The sequence below is a fragment of the Podarcis tiliguerta genome (genome assembly GCF_965153285.1).
Source record: "Podarcis tiliguerta genome assembly, chromosome: 3".
Taxonomy (NCBI): domain Eukaryota; kingdom Metazoa; phylum Chordata; class Lepidosauria; order Squamata; family Lacertidae; genus Podarcis; species Podarcis tiliguerta.
In genome coordinates this window covers 49,582,435-49,601,948 of record NC_139536.1, presented here as the reverse complement: position 1 = coordinate 49,601,948, position 19,514 = coordinate 49,582,435, and the positions used below count along the sequence as shown (strand labels likewise).

Below are 19,514 nucleotides of genomic sequence, written 5' to 3'. Positions count from 1 at the left end.
TCTACCATTATTTTCCTGGCTTCTTGATTATTTTAGTAGGGAAAATCATCCCAGTAAGCACACAAAGAGTTGAATGTTGATTTTAGTTCAAATAATATTAGCTAACCCAAATAATGTTATATAAATAAGTTTACAATGTTATGTTAGTTACTATGGAATTACCCACCTACAATTTAAACTCTTTAAACCTCCAATTTTTGGGAGGTTTAAGGAGCAGAACAGGGCTGCTTGCAAAGGGCTGCTCTTTGAAGTCCTGAAAAGTGGGGCTTCAAAGCACAGCATCACCTGATGTCACTATGTCAGATTGTCTGACGGACAGACAACGACCCTGCCCACATCTCAGTTTTGACCCACCAGAACCTAGCTTTATTAACAGGAACAATACTTCCTATCAAATTCTGGCAACACACTTTACATTATGGAGGGGATATTTCTTGCAGTACTGTAAAAACTTTATGTTAAAGGTGCATGTTAACTGACTTTGCGAATTTCTCCTGGTTGTACCTGTTGGCTATATATATACATTGCCATCTGTTATGTTGACTGTTGTACCATTCATTTCAAATCAATAAAACATTGTGGGATTTTTAAGTTGTCCCACAAGCAGTTGGCAGATAAAAGATCTGGCCCACCAGCCAGAAAAAGTTCCCCATCCCAGCGTAAGACTCTGAATCTGGAGGATTTCATACTCAGATTCGACACACAGAAATCAATGGATTGCAATAACATATATCCTTGGGTCTACTCTGAGTATGGCTAACACTGGCTATCACCCAAAATATTTTTTTTAAGTATTGGGTGGGTCTTGGGGAAATGGAGGCTCAAACTGAACTTTAGGACACACACATGTCATGCTCATAGAAATGTATGTTTTGACTTGTCCACATCCAAACTTGCATCTCGTGTGGTGAGAGCTTGATGTGAACTGGGTTCAAGTCAAAAAGTAATTATTAAGTAATTGAATGACTCTCAATTTATGCTGGGGTTACATTCCAGGGATAGCACCTAAAGCCAAAATTGCATGTAGTCAATACAAATTGGTCTCAACGGCAGATGGAATTGCTGAAACCCTTTTCCTGGATACCTGCCCCCTAATTTGCCAAGCGCGTAAAGCTGAATGTACATAAATTAAATGCACATAAGTTGCAAGTTATCTGTACACCCTTTTGAAATACAGATAATGAAATATAACTTGATTACGTTGTCAAACAGTTTACATCAATCAGATATTACAAAGCTGATTGATCATGTTTTATATTCCTAGAATCTGTTTACTGCTTTCCTAAAAAAAACAAAAACTTTTTCCATGGTCTTACCTCTACTTGATGTATTGCTACAGAAGCCCATGCAAGATTCGCTGTTGCAACCTGAAACAAAAGAAAATGCTTATTTCCTGAGCTGTATTAGTGACCAGCCACTCTGCTCCTGCAATGCCCCATTTCTGAGTCCTCCACTGGCGACAGCTGGCAGTAACATAATTGGCTGCACATTACACAGAATCATAGAATTGTAACTTTCAACCAGCATGTGCAAGCATGCCGCTCATTCACATTCAACCACAGTTTACTTTCAACCATAGTTTATTTTCAACTTGATGTGATACGTCAACCAAATTAATGATTTGGCCCAGTGGATATTAATAATGTAAAATCTGATTCACAGTTATGAAAGTGGCTTCATCCCTTCCCCATAGCAACATTCAAATACCCACTATCACATTTAGGCTTTACCTCCTGATGGCTGAGGAGGAAGGTGTCATTGCCCCAGTGTCGATAAAGCTCCAAGATACCAATCAAGTCACCAAGTGTAGTAACTATTGGCAAACAAAGCACAGACTTGATGCGAGTTCCTGATTCCAGTCCAGTACCTTTGGGAAACCGCTCATCCTGGGAAGGCAAGCACAGTTTTAAACTTAATGGTGTGGTTTTTTTCCCTTATCGCTAAAGTTATGTCAGTTTTGTCTATAAATCTGGGATATCTCTGTTGAAATCTTAAGGACAAACTCACAGCCTAGCCTTCAGGTGTATTACAGATTCTGTTCAACATTGGCAAAGGGGTGTATAAACACACTATCAATGCTAGGCCATGTTGATTTATAACTGGATAGATTTTGTTCTTTCTGAAACAGCCTGCATTTTGGGGACTGCCTGATGCAGCTCAGGGTCTGAGGTTAGGTCCACTTCAGGAAAGAAATTTCACCATGAAGAAGAGTTACCGGGAAACTTGTTTGAAACCTCTTCTTTCTTGATTGAACTGATGATTTAAATCAATCCACTTTGCCTGAACAGAACTCACTCCCACATAGGTATGAAAACATTTGCAGCCTGACATTATTTTTTAAAAAGACAGTAATTTACCCCCAAAATATCTTCTACTAATAACGTTTTTCTAGATTTGGCTACATATGCAGATACTGTGGTGCCAAGCATAATGGGTCCCACAGGAACAAGATGTGGTTGTCCATCCTTCACTCCTGGTGGTGTGAACACACAGAGGCTCTAATGGGAGGAAGTACAAAAAAAGAAAACTGCATTTTAAATGTTTGACTCTTTCCATAGTAATCACAATGTTATACGGTACTAGAACAATCCTGAAATCAGTAGTTTACATTCATTTACATTTTTTGAAATGCTGAAAGACGGCATTGTTATTTGGGGGCAGGGGAAGGTTAATTCACTATTTTGTCCTTATGAAACTTTTCCAACTCAACTGATTTTGCTAAATGATGCAACGCTCCAAATGAAAATAAGCATGGATGGAAAATTGCTATGGAGGTCATCATGTAAATGGAATTCTGCTTAAGGAATACTCTTGCCAATGGGAGCAAATTCAGAATCCCAGCCATTGCTTTTATAATAAAATCAGGTTGAGTTGTTAAGGAACTTCTCCCATGCCCCAAACAGTCTGTCAGGTAAGAAAACATGGTAGAAATGGGACTCTGCTCCATGTTTGTTTGTTTTTGAAGAGGATTATCATCCTCTGTACTAAGATACTTAGGGGGTAAGTGCACTATTACTCACATAGGCTTCTTTCCTATTCCTTTCTTACCACGAACTGCTACTTGGGCCCAGCAATTCCCTTCACCCATAAAAAGAGAGGTGGAAAGACTTTGGGGAAATGCAGGGCTGAATCTTGCATAGAAAAGCACTGTTTCACTGAGGGATGCGGGGAATGGTACTGAATAATGCTGCTTTGGATCTTGTGCTGGGAGAAACTTCAACCCCAGTGTGATGCAAGGAAGAAGGAAATGAGCTTCTTGGCTAAAGAGAATGTATATGATGTTTCTTCAAGGGGTGGGGGGGAGAGAGGAGGGATTCTGGTGGACTGCAGCCATTGCCAAGAGCAGCTGAAGAGTTCCAAGGGGATTTCCCTGCCCATTTGCAAAGCCAACACATGGAGATGGGGATGACAGCACAATGAGGCAATGCCAGTACTAGGATAATGCCAAGGCATACGGCATATCAAGTGGGAAGTGCAGAATAGGAAGGGAAGAGAAAAACCAACCTTTGATGTAACAAGCTAAGGGCTGTTTGTCTGTGGGTCACCTTGAGCTTTAAACATGGTTTAAACAAAAACCATGCACAAACCATAATTTAGTATTACATATTAATGTGGCTATTGTGAGTTACTCTGAAAGCTCTGCTATAAAAGAAACCATCAGCAAGAGCTGGGCTGTCAGCAAGGAGTGCGGCTGTGAGTAGGTTGGCGCACTGACAATGGCATGATCAGGAAACCACCAGCAAGTGTACTTGTATGCTTCAGATTTAGACTTCAGAAGTGCAGCAATGGCCTAACTATTATGTGTCAATTTTATGCCCAGCTATAGTTTAGCCTACCCAAACTTCCAGGCGAAAATCCCATCATGCCTAATCACTGGCTGATGGAGTTGGAATCCCAAAGCAACTAAAGGATACCAGGTTGGCCTGATCCAGTAGGAATCTTCTTATGTTCTTAAGCAAATAATGATTTGCCTCATCTAATCTCTCCCCAACAAAAAAATGCATGAAAAGTAAGTAACTCTGGCTTGAGTCTAAGGGTGTTTTGAATTAGCGGAAAGACACTTTCACTTGCCCGAGGCAGCCCCCCAAATTCTGGTGATTTCTCCATTATGTACATCCCCAATGCCTCTTCCCACACCATCCTGGAAAGCTCCACGGCCCCCAAGAGTGGCTTTGGGGAGCTGAAGAAGGTTGCAGTGCAGAGGAGGTTCCAATAAAGTCCTGCTTGCAGTTCTCTGAATTCAACCCATAAGAAATACAGTAATTCCCATTACTAGGTTCAGTAAGGGACAGCTATAAGCTATTCCATGGCATAAAATGTTTAGCAGAGTCACTAGGTGGCACTGCGCATTGTGTAGAATTAAGTTAAGAATTCAATGTTTTGTATTCTAGAATAAGAGCATAATAAATTCACCTTAAAGCATAAGCATGTATTGTTTCTCTGGCTTCTTACTACCATTTTCAGAGTAAATGTATCATGTCAACACATATGGAAAGGTGAAACCTACCCAGGGCTGTGTTGCTGATCTGGGTTCCCAATGCCACACATTGCTGCCCATCACTAGGAGGAAAAGGACCAAGGCAGTGGGGAGCTCAGCACAGTGTGAACGTAATAGTAGGAGCTTAAGATTGATTCTGCTAAGCTCCACGGTGCCTGGCCCCTCCTTATCTCAGCAACTGGCAGCCACATGTGGTGTTGAGAAGCCAAGTCAGCAACACAGTCATGCCTACAGCACCCCGCCAGCCATTACTGAACCCATCTCATAGCTACATTGCTATACTCATCCATTTGTCAGGGAGGTAATGTTCACAATAATTCTTAGAAAGGAAGAAGTTCTCAGCTATCAAACTCCAATAGACTGGTGTCACTAGAGGGCATATACCCAATAGTTCTTCAAGGACTTAAATGTGAATTCATGGGGGGGGGATATAACAAAATTAAAATAAGCCTTCCTACAAGATGTTGGCCTATGAAACATAATTTAATTAGAGGAAAGCACTTTTAACCGCAGAATTGTTAGATCTGTGGATAAATAGGGTATATAAAAGCAAACATGGTTTTTGCAAAAGACCATGCTACGTAGGTTATTAACATTATCTGAAGATATCAACAAGGATGTAGACAAAGTGATCCAGAGAAAACCACGTGCTTGGTCTTTCACAAAAACAATCCATAGCTTTTCTCAAAAAATACCCCTAAGGTAACTTATGAGCCCCAGGACAAGGGATGGACCATGTTAATGAAGAAAAGAAATGGGAAAATTTGGAATTTTCACAATCAAAGGAAAACAGCAGTAGTCCTAAACTCAGAGGTCTATCCCACAGAGTTCAATGGAACTTACTCTCTAGTATGTGTACTTAGGGCAGTAGCAAGAAGTCAACCCATGACCTTTTCTGGTTTAGTAATACAAATTTAAACAAAGCTATTAATTAATGGAGATTCTTTTGGTAAGGTCAGCAGAGACCAATTTGTTCATCAATACAGATTGTTAGCTGCATTCACAGAACCACATCTCATAATCAATGCATAGCTGGTTAACCCCTATTAAACCTTCTTTAGTACATTGCATTAAGTGCCTTGCAGATGGGAGTTCTTTACATAGTTTTACATACTTACATTATTGCATTCACCCAGGAAATATAGTGCAAATCCATCAGCATTTGTAGCTGCCAAAGAACAATTAAAACATTAAGGAAAAGACTGATATACTTGCTGAGGTTATATAGGGCATGCCCAGCTAGCTTCCTTTATTAATCTTATATGAAGAACTATACTAAACTATACTTCACTAAAAACGAAGTTTATGAATAACACAAAATCACTTTAGGAATTACATTCATCTGTGATGCTGTTTACATAAAATATGTTCTCAATGGAATTTGGCACAAAATATATATTAAAACATTCTATTTGTAAGCTCCTAGCTATGGACACAACAAATTATACAATGGTCTTGTTTTGTTCAGTGAGTGAATAACTATCTAAGTATAAACTGAAAATACAAGACAAAACTTTGAAAGCTAGAAAGAGCTTCCAGTGGGGGGGGGCGGGTCAAGGGGGGAGATTTTCAATGTCTTGTATAGTTACCATCAAAGCCATCAGTCTTGTCTTATCACTAATTATTCCACCAGCTCCTGTTAACAACCTGCAATCTTTTTCAACCTGCCTTGATTCCCATTCTTCTTTGCATTGCCGAAAAAAAGGTAAGAGCAAGATGAAAATGGGAACAAAATTGTTATGCAAAAATAATTTGCTCCACCTATTATTAATTATACTTATTGGTTTCATTTGTATTTCATTTTTCCCCTCTATGTGCAATGCAATGAACCATTTTCAACCTCGCCCAGTGAACTACTTTTCACAACTACCCTCTAAACCAGGGGTTGCTGATCTGGTGCATGTGGATGAAGGCCTTTCTTTGGTGACCCTGGGATAAACCATAATCCCTAGATGCCAAGTTTTCTTTTATTTCCTTTATGTAAGTTTCTATTATTTTTAGAACCTGAGATACGAGACAAAACACAGACACCATTCTTCACATTTTTTCCATGGGAAATCAGCCTGATCCATGCTTTCAGTGTTTTATTTTATCCTCTGCTGAAAATACCCCTGGTGGAAAAATTCCTGTAGGCACCCATGTGTGTGAGAGAGGGGGGGTGAGAAGCACCTGGGAGAGCAGGGAGAAATGCACATGTAGCCTCTATAGACAAGAGGCCCTGTAGATATGTAGTCATCAGTTGAGAGGGAGAGGTGGGTGGATGGGGTTGTTTTGGTTTTTTGCAATTTTGAAACCATGAAGGAGCGTCTCCACCCCCATCGTTCAGCCCGGACACTGAGGTTCAGTGCTGAGGGCCTTCTGGTGGTTCCCTCACTGTGAGAAGCAAAGCTACAGGGAACCAGGCAGAGGGCCTTCTCGGTAGTGACGCCCGCCCTGTGGAACGCCCTCCCATCAGATGTCAAAGCGATAAACAACTACCTGACATTCAGAAGACATCTGAAGGCAGCCCTGTTCAGGGAAGTTTTTAATGTGTGACATTTTAATGTATTTTTAATCTTTGTTGGAAGATGCCCAAAGTGGCTGGGGAAACCCAGCCAGATGGGTGGGGTACAAATAATAAATTATTATTATATTATATTATATTATATTATATTATATTATATTATATTTTTATTATATGAGGGGGAAATAGTTTTCTTCCAGGGGTTTAAGTCGGTAAGGGACTGGGTTTTTTGTTGTTGTTTTTTGAAAAACTGGAAAAAATGCAATACTGTGTTTGTTTTCCTAAGTACTCTTTTTTAAATGTATTTTTATTAAATATTTTCTTGATTTACAAAAGTATATGCAATGTCTCTCTCTCGTATTTTTCCCATGTAACATTTTTACAAATCAGTTTCATTTGTTGAGACATTAGGAAGAAAAGGGGGAATCCCAGACTGCACTCCTTGGCCAATATCCTTGGAAGATATTCTATACTCTGAAACATTTGAAAGTACCTTTCCAACATTAAGCCTTAAGTGTGCTGCTTGTTTAGTAATTCAGTCAAATACAGAAGCATTTACTGTATATTTCTGCCTTTGAATCTTGGATCCAACATAATAAACATAATAAATGTTTTCTTACCCATTCGAATGATGCTACTCAATTCATATAAGAGCAGTTGATTGTGCCCTCCTATATCCATTCGCTGCTCTATAAAGCCGTTCAGGTCATATACCACTGCTTGGATATCAGGATTCTGATACTATTGAAAAACAAGCACATATTGAAGAACCATTAAACTTTTATGAAAAATCAGTATAATCAGAAGTTATTGGTGATTTGGTGTTTTGCAGCTCCTATTTTGGAAACAGGTTTGGTGTTTTTATTGTTTAAATTTTAATAAAAATTATTAATAGAGCAGCAGCAGTAGTAGTAGTAGTTGGTTGATCTAAAGCAGCAGAAAATCCAAAAGAGAAGGAGAAGAGAAGTCAATGCTTAAGGAGAAGGAAATCAGGGAGTGGTGAAGCACAGCAACCTAAAGATACTCTCCTTTTCTATTAGCACAAAAGAAGCAAATAAAGAACTCTCATAGCTCAGTGGCAGGGCCCATGCTTTGCATGCAGAATATTCCAGGATTAATCTCTGGCATCTCCAGGTAAGGCTGAAAACCCTGCAGAACTGCACTTAGCTCAGTGTAGACCACAGACTGGATCCAACCCATTATGTTTGCCTACAGTGTGTAGGCCCTACACAGATAAACATTTTGGCAATGCTAACTGAAGAAATCAATATATTGATTTCTTACATGGCAGAACTTCCATATCAGGTTTATATTGAAAACTACTAACCTATGATCCTTTAAAAGCAAGGATCACAAATTCTTTGAACTGTGGATGGTTCAGCTGCAAACTAACATCTAACATGAACAAATATAGTCAAAACTAATTGTAAATTAAGTGAAAATTTCTTAAACTAATTCAGCTATCCATGTAAAAGAATAAAAGAACAGTATTCTTTCTGAGCACAAAATTTTAAACTACTTGCTCAATTTTAAACAGCCTAAATGTGTGTGTGTGTGCGTGTGTGTGTGTGTGTGTGTGTATTAAAACATTTATATATATATATTTTAAAAGCTTCCATTTTTTTAGATGACTTAAACCACACTTTCAGGGTAATTTCTTTGCTGTTTATAACTACATGAAAAAGTTCCTCTTTGCATTTCTTAACAATGATAAAGGAGTGAAGGACCTGAAATATTAGATCATAAAATGAAATTAAGAGTGCTTTTTACACTTGACAGCAGAACAAAGAGTATTTAAAAAGTGACATTTTTAAGTTTTAAAAAGGTGCTGTTTTCATTTGAAGGCTAATGAGAGCAAGACAGAGGGAGCATTATTACAATTCTAAATTTAGAGCTTAGGATAAATTTTCAGTTAAAGCAGAAAATAGTCTTCAACATATATATATATATATATATATATATATATATATATATATATATTACTGAGAAATAAAATACCATAATTTAAATTTCCATATTGCCAAGGCAATACATTAGTAAAGTATTATTTCCACGTCTTTCTGTCTATGACTTGCCCATCAGCCAGCCATAGAGTCACCACTCCTTCTCCTCCCAGTTCAGTTGGTGGACACTCCATTCCTCTCTGTTTTCATCCCCTTTTCTCCCTCTTCCTGCCATGTCAAGGGATGCATGAAATTAGACTGAGGCCACATGCAGCCCTAGGGCAACACACTCCTGCCTTATGCTCTCACGTTTCAGCTTCAGATTCAGAGTTAGACAAATATCCAGCAGAAAGTTATGGAAGGAAACCCCAAGTAAATGCATTATAGATAACTTACTGAGGATGATGAGCTGAGTGACAAGCATAACTTAAAAGTGCACATCTTCTAATGTATAATACACAACAGCAGAAGATTCTACACCCACAGGGCACATGTAACCAAGTCTAAATATGGCTGAATGCCAAGGAAGAAATGTGAGCAAGCACATACTGCCAAATGAGCAACTTGTCGCTCTCAAAATATATATGCATTCTTCTCCATGATATGTCTTCAATATTTTCTCACAAAGACGACAAAACCTAAGCTTGCTTGGTGGAACTATCCTATGCATAAATTTCAATGGGTGTTACTACCAGTGTATATAGGACTGCAATCAGTTGTTGTGAATGTTGCAGCCTTACTGTTGTAATTTCCTCCAACACAACACCCAGTTCTGTAAGAGGGTTTGGAAACAATAACACTTCACAGAAGTACAATTCCCAGGGTTCCCTGAAGAAGCCAGAAAGTATAAACATTTATAGTGTCCATGTGCCCTTAAAGAGATACAGCAGCAACACATGAGAGAGCTACTAGCAACAGATGGCAATGTTTTATTGAAAGCATGCCACAGCAATCAGTGAAGTACTTCAACAGTTTTCCTAGTGATATCTTCAGTTTGGCATAGGGGGAAAGAGCTGGAAATAAAATACATGCAGCATTCAATGGCTGAATTTCACACAGCTGCATCTCAAATTACTAGCGTCAGGTGGGAGGTGTATTTCTTAAAATGACTGCAAAAATTACAGGAAAATAACACCTCATGTTGATATTTCTCTAACTAATCCTTAGCAGTGAACTGAGATCCACCTGTAGTCTAGAAAGCTCTGTGCTAAGATGCGAGAAATAAATAAAGAGAGGGGATTATAGCATGGTAAGGAAGGAAGGGAAAATGTCTGCAATTTCCACTCCCTGACTCATCAATCAGAAAATGCAAAAACATTCTACTTGGAAAGAACAGAGGTGTGTTGCAAAGAAAATCTCATGCAAGTATTTTCCATTTTTGAGGGGCTACATTTTATATTGTGATTAAGCGCATTCATACAGTAGGACTCCTACAGCTCAGATTGACAGTGATATCATACCAATAGAACAAAGGCTGCTTGGACAAACTCACTCCAGAAATTACGGCAGGACACTCTGATTTAATAAGAACTAAGAGTCTAGTATTTCTTTTTACTGTTAGTCAGGTTTTTATGGCACACAGGGAAATGGTTTAGCTAGAAAATTTTAAGTACATTTCCATTTCAAAACTTTTAATAATTTAAGGCATTTCCATCAATGAACTACTTTTCAAAAGAGTAAGATGCTTTTTATTCAGTGATTTGCTCACAATCTGCATAATTTGGGAAATGGTTTACAATGTTGCAACATTTCCAGCATACCATTTCTTCTTATCAATGTTTCAAGCTGGCATTTGAAAGGAATATGTTCTGTAAATCACAATGACCACAAATAACTTGAGTAGGTCTCAGTTCAGAAACTAATCAGACCTTTACATTGTAAAGGATCAGCACCAATTTTACCCTCACAAGTATACATAAAATCATATATAATCCAGATACTGAATTATAAGCAATTCAGGATAGCTTTGTCGGTAGAGCATGAGACTCTTAATCTCAGGGTTCTGAGTTCAAGCCCAACGATAGGCAAAGAATTCCTGCATTGCAAAAGGTTGGACTAGATGGCTCTCAAGGTCCCTTCCAATGTTACAATTTGTACAGTTCTTTGTTACAAAGTTCAGGAAGATCACTTAGGATTGGGTACCTATTTGGTGTCACTCATTCCTTAGCTAAGCCTAATAGATTCAAATGTTGCTCCATATACAATTGCATGAGAAATCTGGAAATATTAATTCTTCTGGCTGTGATTCAGAGAGCCCTTGAATTATACACTGGGATTTCTGTATTCGCAGCAGCACTCTGGGACACACAATAGCCTCATTCAAAGTTAACAAAAGCAGTGTGGATTATTTAGGGGGAAACTGCACATTACATTGCAGCCATGTGTGGCATGAACCTGACATTCCTTCTATACTGCAAAATACTCTTGGAAGGAGGTGATTTGCTGACAAGGGATTGGGAGGGGGAAATGAAGTTTTTAACCAGGCATGTTACCCCTGGAACTCCCCCAGCTGCTTTTGCCCCAAACTAGTGCCTGTGAAGTATGCACAGATCCAGAGTATAACTGTTTGAGCAGGGCAGTTTAAAGAAATAATAATAAATTTTATTTATACCCCACCCTCCCCAGCCAGAGCCGGGCTCAGGGCGGCTAACACCAGTAAAATTACAGTAAAAATATAATGGGGGGGACCAATTTAAAATACAGGTTAAAATGCAATTTGAAATGCAGCCTCATTCTAAAAGTAGCCCATAGATCAAAACCATAAGGGTCAGACTGAGTCCAAACCAAAGGCCAGGCGGAACAGCTCCGTCTTGCAGGCCCTGCGGAAAGACGTCAAGTCCCACAGGGCCCTAGTCTCTTGTGACAGAGCGTTCCACCAAGTCAGGGCCAGTATTGAAAAGGTCCTAGAGAAATGGTGGCTGCCTAAACCATCCCTTACCTCATGTTCCTTCTACAATGCAAATGATTTCCTCTTGAAAACACTTAGCAAGAGAGAACCAGCTGCCACAGCTAGAGCTAAAACAAGTATCTGAAAGGTGAGAGATGGAAATGCACATTCCGCACTCAAATAGACTAGGATCCAGCCCCTAAGGGGCCTTTTCTGCCCTCCACACCTGGTAGCCATTCCCCCTTCCTCAAAGGAAGGCTTTCCTGCAGGGTGGAAGGAGGGAAGAAGGTGGTTTCACAATGCAAGGCAAGAGGATGGAAAGAGTGATGAAACTTAGGTAATAGAGGATTTTTGTTTTTTCTAACTCGCTTAATTTTCAGGGCAAGCTGGAGGTGGCTCACACATCCCTAATCACAGTTTCAATACATTTGGTTGCAGTGTACCATGTCCTTATTTACTTCTTAAGGTTCTGAATGGTATTTTAATTGGTCTGAAAGTTGTTAGTGTGCTCACCAGCAATTTCTCTGCAGCTAATTCGATGAATGAAGTGCAACGCATCAGGAAATTCATTTCAAATCAACAGAAGGCTGCTTGGACAGTTTTATGTTCTGGGGAACAGAGACACACCTGTACGGTACTTACCCTGCTGATATGCTTAGGAGTCGAAACATCTGTAAGAAAAGGAAGCAAACAATTAGATGCTGCTGGAAAGTTCGGGATAATTTTAATTTTCAAAAAAAATCCAACGTTAAATAATCCTACTGCTGCTTTCAGTGTCTATTACATCACAATATATTTAGAATTGTTTTATTCCACATCCTTATTTTCAGTAGAATACTTAATTTTGGCAAGTTTTTAGAATTCAAATCTATTCAACATATTAATCTATGGCTCATATTTGCAGCTTGCACTGGGGGAAAAGTCACACTTCTATGCTCCCTGAATCTACAATCCATACCCTTGGGCACATGTCCATCTTATGGCACCTCAATGCTGCTAAAGGCACTGGTAAAATGGTATGAAATCTGAATTGCAAATTTCCATGACATTCTTCCCTGGTGCACCCAGCCAAACAATGGGCAAGTGGAAGTTACCAGAGGCTGCAGCCCCACCAGCAGCAGGCATAGGAAACCTCCCAGTATGAGGCATTTTGTAGGAGGACATGCTGCCATCATATGACAGCAGTGGGTCTGATCCAGACTTCTTTGCTGCCCCATTCTGGGAACTGGCACAGTGAAGGGGCATTTTCTTCCCTGCCCACCTTCTGCCTAGGCCACCATGAGCACCAGGCTAGGGGTGGTCTGGCTCTTTACCTTAATCAAGACACATGAAACATATTGGTGGAATAGAGCTGAGAAGTTCAACTGAGTGCTGACACAGCCTGGTCCAGAGAAGGAAGACACACGTCTAATAATCAACTCTTTATTGTCAAGAGAAGCACTTACAGCAGCTTCTACAGTGCTCCGTATACACACGCTTTTAGCCTCTAGGCAACTGTCCACAGGTCTGCCCTATGGAGCAGGTGCAGCAACATAGGGGCCACTCCCTTCCCCTGCCTTATATACCTTCCTCTGACAGGTTGCATGCCCACAGCCTGAGACTCCTGCATGGAAGTCGTTGCTGCTCTTCCCTTTTCAAGCCCCTCCTGGTGAGACAGTGAGATGGGGGAAGGTGAAGAATCTACTAATCCATCCCACACCAGAACCATCTCTTCTTCCTCCGTCACATCCTTTGCACCTTCCTCCACCTCCAAATGCCCTGAGTCTCACTTCCCTGGCTCCTGCCTTGCAGGTGGTGTGTCACCCTATAAATCACTGGGCCCCTCTCCTGGGTCACTCCCCTGGTCCTCTGTCTCTGCTGCACACTCTTTGGAGCCCTGCTAGTCCCTTCTAATGCCTGCCTGCCAGATTACTAACCCACCAATATATATGGAATTATGAATTTTAAAATTGAGGACATGCTTATGGGATGGGGCAATACCTAGGGGAGTTTCAAGTTGCTGTGAACTGGTGTTTTACAGACCAGCCAAAGTCTACATTTGGCTCAGTCACATAAGAACAAATTGTAACAGTCTCTGTGTTTTGTTTTCACTATACTGTACAATGTTTGGAAAGATTTCAAGCTGAATGCAAATGGTTGCTTTTCCTCACTAATCAATGTGATGTTCTGACTGATGTATCTTTTTTTCACCTGTATGCATTGAGGTTCCTTTATACAAAAAAAGCCAAAACAAAATAACCATGAAACAATAATCCTGCATGATAAATTCCTGTAACTTCTCTCCTCCTAATGTTAATCTGTCACAGAATATAAAATATATTGTCTCACTGGCTCACTTGGTTTCTGTGTTCTTGAGTACATTGAAAACAAACAGACTTTTGCTGAACTTTGCAATGCAATCCTCAACATCTGCAGAAAAGTCAAGACTGAACAGTTCCCTCTTTTCAGACCAGCTGACAAGAGAAACAAAAGGAAATACCCCTTGGGAATTGTCTGCTAACGTCAACAAGGGTAAGGGGATCATTAGCAGTAGAAATGATAGGTTACCACATGGGAGAGAGCAGGAATCCAATGTAGAACAGATTTACGTCAAGGGAACTATTTCATTCTCTCCGAAGGAACCCTACTGTAACTACAACATACGTACATTTGTACTAAAGACGTATTTTATGCACTGTACTCTAGGGACTGAAAATATGACACTGAGTAAATGTTCAAATGTCCTCTGGACAAACATGAGCACTGGAAAAATGACAAGAACATACATTCCTTTATTTCTTCAGGATATTTGAACAAATCTGTTTTGAATAATACTCTACCTTTTTCCTAAGGGCTTATTCGCACTTCCTCTTGTCCTGCTGCTTTCCCCCCTGGGAAAACCACTCTTTAGCACTCAATCAGAGCAAATGGCAATTCAGGTTCTCTCCAGATTGAGATTTGCTCTCATTTAGCACTAAAGAGTGGGAAAGGAGTGGGACAAAGGGATGAATGCTGCGGAGTAAAGACTCATGGTAGAACAGAACAGAATAGAATAGAATAGAATAGAATAGAATAGAATAGAATAGAATAGAATAATTGAGTTGGAAGATACCCTGAAGATCATCTAGTCCAACCTCCTCCAATGCAGGAATATGCAGCTGTCCCTTACGGGGATCGAATCTGTGACCTTGGCATTATTAGCACCACACTCTAACCAACTGGGCTATCAACATACAGTGGCGCCTCGCAAGACGAAAAGAATCCGTTCCGCGAGTCTCTTCATCTAGCGTTTTTTTCGTCTTGCGAAGCTACCCTATTAGCGGATTAGCGGATTAGCGCTATTAGCGGTTTAGCTGCTATTAGTGGCTATTAAAGGCTTAAGGGATTAGCGGATTAGCTGCTGAAAGGCTATTAGCAGCTTAGTGCCTTAGAAAAAGGGGGTGGGGAGCGGAAAAAAAATCACAAGAATCGCAAGACATTTTCGTCTTGCGAAGCAAGCCCATAGAGAAATTCGTCCTGCGAAGCACCTCCAAAACGGAAAACCCTTTTGTCTAGCGGGTTTTCCGTCTTGCGAGGCATTCGTCTTGCGGGGCACCACTGTAATTAAAAAAAAAACACTCAGTAGGGAAAATAATTAAACATGTAACTAGAAAAAGCATGAAAATTATATTATCATATTCATTTTATCTCTAAATACATAGAAGAAAAAGAATGCAACTCTAAAATGTTTTTCTCTTCACGCATTTCTCTGTAGCCTCCCTATCTATTCTTCCAATTGAATTTATACCTGCCACAACTCCCTGAATTTAATGTTATATACCAGCAACCTCTCCAAACAGAATTAAGAGCTTTCACTTTACTGTAACACAGAAAGGGCAAAAGCCTTTAAAATGTTCAGGAGCAAGGAGACTCTCTATATACAGGACAACCCGAACTGTTACTTTGTGCCGTGCCTGCTTAGCTCCTGCAGGCCGCTCAGCTCAACATTCAGTGATGAATTCCCTCAAGGGATCTTCTGAGGCTGTTTCATCACTGTGCTTTGTTCTATGACAATAGAGGTGTGCTCACCTCTGCAGAGAGAAAGCAGCCTTGAAGAAGCGAGGCTGTTTTATGCAGGCGGATGAGTCACCTTTGAAGGTCCAAGAGGCTCCCAACGCCCCCACTTTGTAATGAAGTTCTTGTATCAAAATTTAAGAGCAAATGTCAATAAAATGAAAACAGACATCAACGGTCTTGGCAAGCAAGTACAGAGATCACATTGACTGTGGTGAATAATATATTAAATCACACAATGTTTTTATTGCATCCCAGTAAACGCTAAAGCCGGATCTGGGTGGAATACTGGTCCCTGGGATATGAGGTCTGGTAGGATTGGGAGTGTCCATGCAGTGATCACTGTCAGAACTAGAAACTCAAAGAAACAAAGATGCTGGGGCCAATGGGGGGCACCACTAGGACTAGTTGTGCCTGTTCCCATATCTTGTACAGAATTCTTGGTAGGATCACCACCAGAGGAAAAGCATAATGGAATCCAAGAGGCCATGGTGAAATCAGAATGTCCCAGGCCTCTGCTCCTGGGTCCTGGAACCTCTAGTAGTAGTATGGGAGGCAAAGAGGTCTACACTGAAGGGCCCAGGGTTCCCTGAAGGTGTCTGAACACCAAGTTGTGAAGCATCCATTCCCCTGGATCCAGCCTGGGGCAACTCAGACAATTGGCCTGTGTGTTGGATGCACCAGAGATGTGTTTCAGAGAGATGCTAAAGAGATGCTTCTCTGCCCAGAACAGGAACAAAGTAGTCTCTTGTTGCAGATCTGTTTTGGTCCCTCCTTCTCTGTTTATCTAGGATTGCACACTCGTGTTGTCTGTTCTAATCAAGACATGGGGCAGGCACCCGCAGCAGTAGTACTGAATAGCTAGTTGTGCTACAGAGAGTTTGAGCCACTTGACGCTGTGTTGGAACTTGGTGGCTGTCCAGTCCACTGAGATTAACTGTCCCTCGCAATGTGCTCCCCAGTCTTGTAGGCTTGGTATCTGATGTTATGGTTCTTTGGTAGCCAAACCTTTCCAAAGGTTGGTCTCCCTGGTCCACCAGTGCATGCTCTCTTGTAAATGTGGAGGGATTGGAACATAGAGATGATTGCTGTGGATAATCAACCATTGGTGTGGTAAGAGGAACCACTGAAGCGGTCTCACGTGCAATTGGGCCTGTGAAGTGAATTGTGAGGCCAACATGTATAGACCCAGGATACAAGCTAACAACATGATGTCCATCCTCTTGGACAATATCAATAGTTTGGCATCAGCTTTAATCTTGACTGGGGTAGAGAGAGGAAGATCTCTGGGCCTGTGTTGAAGTGGAGGATGGGCAGAAGGATAATCCTCAAAGCCCAGGTAGGAGAGGAATGACAAGCCTATGTCACAACCTGTGCTGAGCTAGTTTCCTCTGGGGCACTGAACTGGACATGCAGTGGCCAGGAAACAGCAGGGAGAACAAGGGTAACTGGTCTTACGTTGTCTCTAGAATGATGGGTCCACTTCTCCTGCTTTTCCCACCTAAACTGCTTCTGCACTACAGTGGCAGTAGACTGTAGATGCTTCGTGTTTCGCAAAGCCTTATGGGGGTGCTAGGTCTCACAATCGCCCATCAGGGCTTGCTGTGAGCCCAAAGAGGCCATCTCACCCTTTAAGGGAGGGCAGAGTCTTATGAGGGAACAGAGGGTCACCACACACAACTGCTGCAAGGAAGCAGTGGGTCGCAAAGACCTGATTTTGCCTGCTCAGGAGCACTGGGCCCATCTGGGCCTTGTCAGGAAACCCCTTCTGTCATGGATTGCAGGGGGGGGGGTTGGGGGAATCTTGACAAACATAGTTGTGCCTGTAAGAATCCTCTGGTACCAAAGGGATGCAATCTGTAACCAAAGCTGCAAAGGGCTGCTCTGATTTCCAGGGTGGGGGCAAGCACTGCCACAGCCACTTGCAGAGCTTCCAGGAAGCTTTCTAGCATCGTAGCTGCTGCCAAGCTCAGCCCACAGCCATGATCGGTGAAATCAGATAAAAATTGTAGCCAGGAGTAAACGCCCCAGGCAAGCTGCCTGCTTCTCCCTCTTCTGAAGAGGGGAAACAGGAAAGGGGGAAGAGAGATCTAGAATTATTCTTTTTTAAAGAAATAAGAATAAGAATAATAAGAGGGTTAAAGAGTGAAGTGAGGAAGAATAAGCTAACCCAAGATGATGAAATAAGAAGAGCCAAAGGCAATGCGACTGCTTTATCGAGGCAAGAGCAAAAAACTGAAGAGGGGACAGCCTATCTCCTTGTAATAGCTACTCCTGCCTTTGCCCACTAGAGGCACAAGGAAGCCCAACTCCGTTGATTTATGGCTGTGCTTGTAAGTCAAAATAACTTCTCAGAAAGGAGGAGGAGAAGACATACTTACTCTCCTTCCTTGGAGGTTTTTAAGCAGAGGTTGGATGGTCATCTGTCATGGGTGCTTTAGCTGAGTTTCCTGCATTGCAGGGGGCTGGACTAAATGACCCCTGGGGTCCCTTCCAACTCCATAATTCTATGATTCTATTCCTACTACTGCATGTTCAAAAATGTATGGAAATACAATTCCAGAATCAGCCCAATCATCAGGAGAATGATTCCAAAAGTTACTGAGATATTACCTTCCTCTGTGTTGTGTTTCCTTCTCAGCCATTTTTCCACTGTTTCAGCACTTACACTTTCTGACACAAATTCATCCAGTACCTGGGGATGGAGAGAAAGATAGGCCTTCACTTTTTCATCTGTCAAACCTGAAAAAGAGAACATTGCTGTTTATACTATGACTATTTTAATGAGAAATGTTATGGAAATAACAAAAAAGACAATCAGGAATGAGCTCTGTTGTGCCATGTACATCAGAATCACCTGGCCTGAAAACTTTGCAATAATTCAAAAGGTGATAACAGAAAGATATAATGGAGGCCTGCAGTCTGCAAGTAACAAATTGCATGAAAGTCCACTAACTGACCACTATGAAATCAACCCAAGAGCAGAAAGCTAAAGGTAGGCAAACAGTTGCTGAGCCACTGGCAAATGAAAACCAATGTGTAAATATGAAGGGCCAAGTGTCTGGAGGACCTTGAAAGAGAGCCAAGTAGACAAGTAACTAAATGGATTTTTTAAAAAAATAATTAAAGCAACAACTTTAATTAATGTAAACATGCATTAATTAGTGTGCGTTTTGTTAAAGTAGAAACAGACTTTTGAGGAAACATTGCACTGAGTTGACAAAGCAACGCTTCAGTGATTTCAGATACATGTGTCTGAACAAGTTTCAGATGGCACATGAAAAATCTGGGGGGGGGGGTGGATCTAAAAATAAAGATTACCAGACATTTGCTATATTTCAAAAAGTGAAAATCAGGACACAAGGTGTTGAGCTTCCGATGAGGGTTGCCAAATTTCCCCACACATTTAAGCAATTTCTGCCCGGACACTGTTTCCAACTGCTGTGTTCCAGTTATGTCCAAGAAATTCCGGATGTATGGCAGCCCTATTCCCACCCCACCTCACCTGCGTGTGTGCTATCCATTGATATAGATCTAAGAAGCAATAGTGGATGCACATGGGTTGAAAGCAATACACAAGTCTCTACTGCTAAGTGGTGGGCGGGGGGAGCGAAGAGCGAAGAAATTGCCATTGCCAGATAGCACTGTGTG

At 41.0% G+C, this 19,514-nt stretch overlaps 1 protein-coding gene and 1 long non-coding RNA gene across 23 annotated transcripts in view; one reads left to right on the top strand and one right to left on the bottom strand.

Moving 5' to 3' along the window:
• PDE10A (phosphodiesterase 10A) overlaps window positions 1–19,514 on the bottom strand; it is a 186,784-nt gene that overhangs the window by 36,617 nt on the left and 130,653 nt on the right. For 20 of the 22 annotated variants that reach the window (XM_083434054.1, XM_083434053.1, XM_083434059.1 and 17 more), the window contains 7 exons: window positions 18,477–18,605; window positions 12,474–12,502; window positions 7,622–7,742; window positions 5,617–5,666; window positions 2,358–2,498; window positions 1,731–1,886; window positions 1,317–1,367 (listed from right to left, as the gene is read on the bottom strand). In XM_083434054.1, coding sequence (XP_083290180.1) covers window positions 1,317–1,367; window positions 1,731–1,886; window positions 2,358–2,498; window positions 5,617–5,666; window positions 7,622–7,682 — 459 coding nt within the window. In that variant the 5' untranslated portion in view covers window positions 7,683–7,742; window positions 12,474–12,502; window positions 18,477–18,605. The remainder of the gene's footprint in view (window positions 1–1,316; window positions 1,368–1,730; window positions 1,887–2,357; window positions 2,499–5,616; window positions 5,667–7,621; window positions 7,743–12,473; window positions 12,503–18,476; window positions 18,606–19,514) is intronic. The other 2 variants (XM_083434055.1, XM_083434060.1) reach the window with 1 other exon arrangement.
• Window positions 12,514–16,038, top strand: LOC310674721. The gene is made up of 2 exons (XR_014509736.1): window positions 12,514–15,046; window positions 15,461–16,038. It is a non-coding gene; the product is annotated as an uncharacterized lncRNA (long non-coding RNA).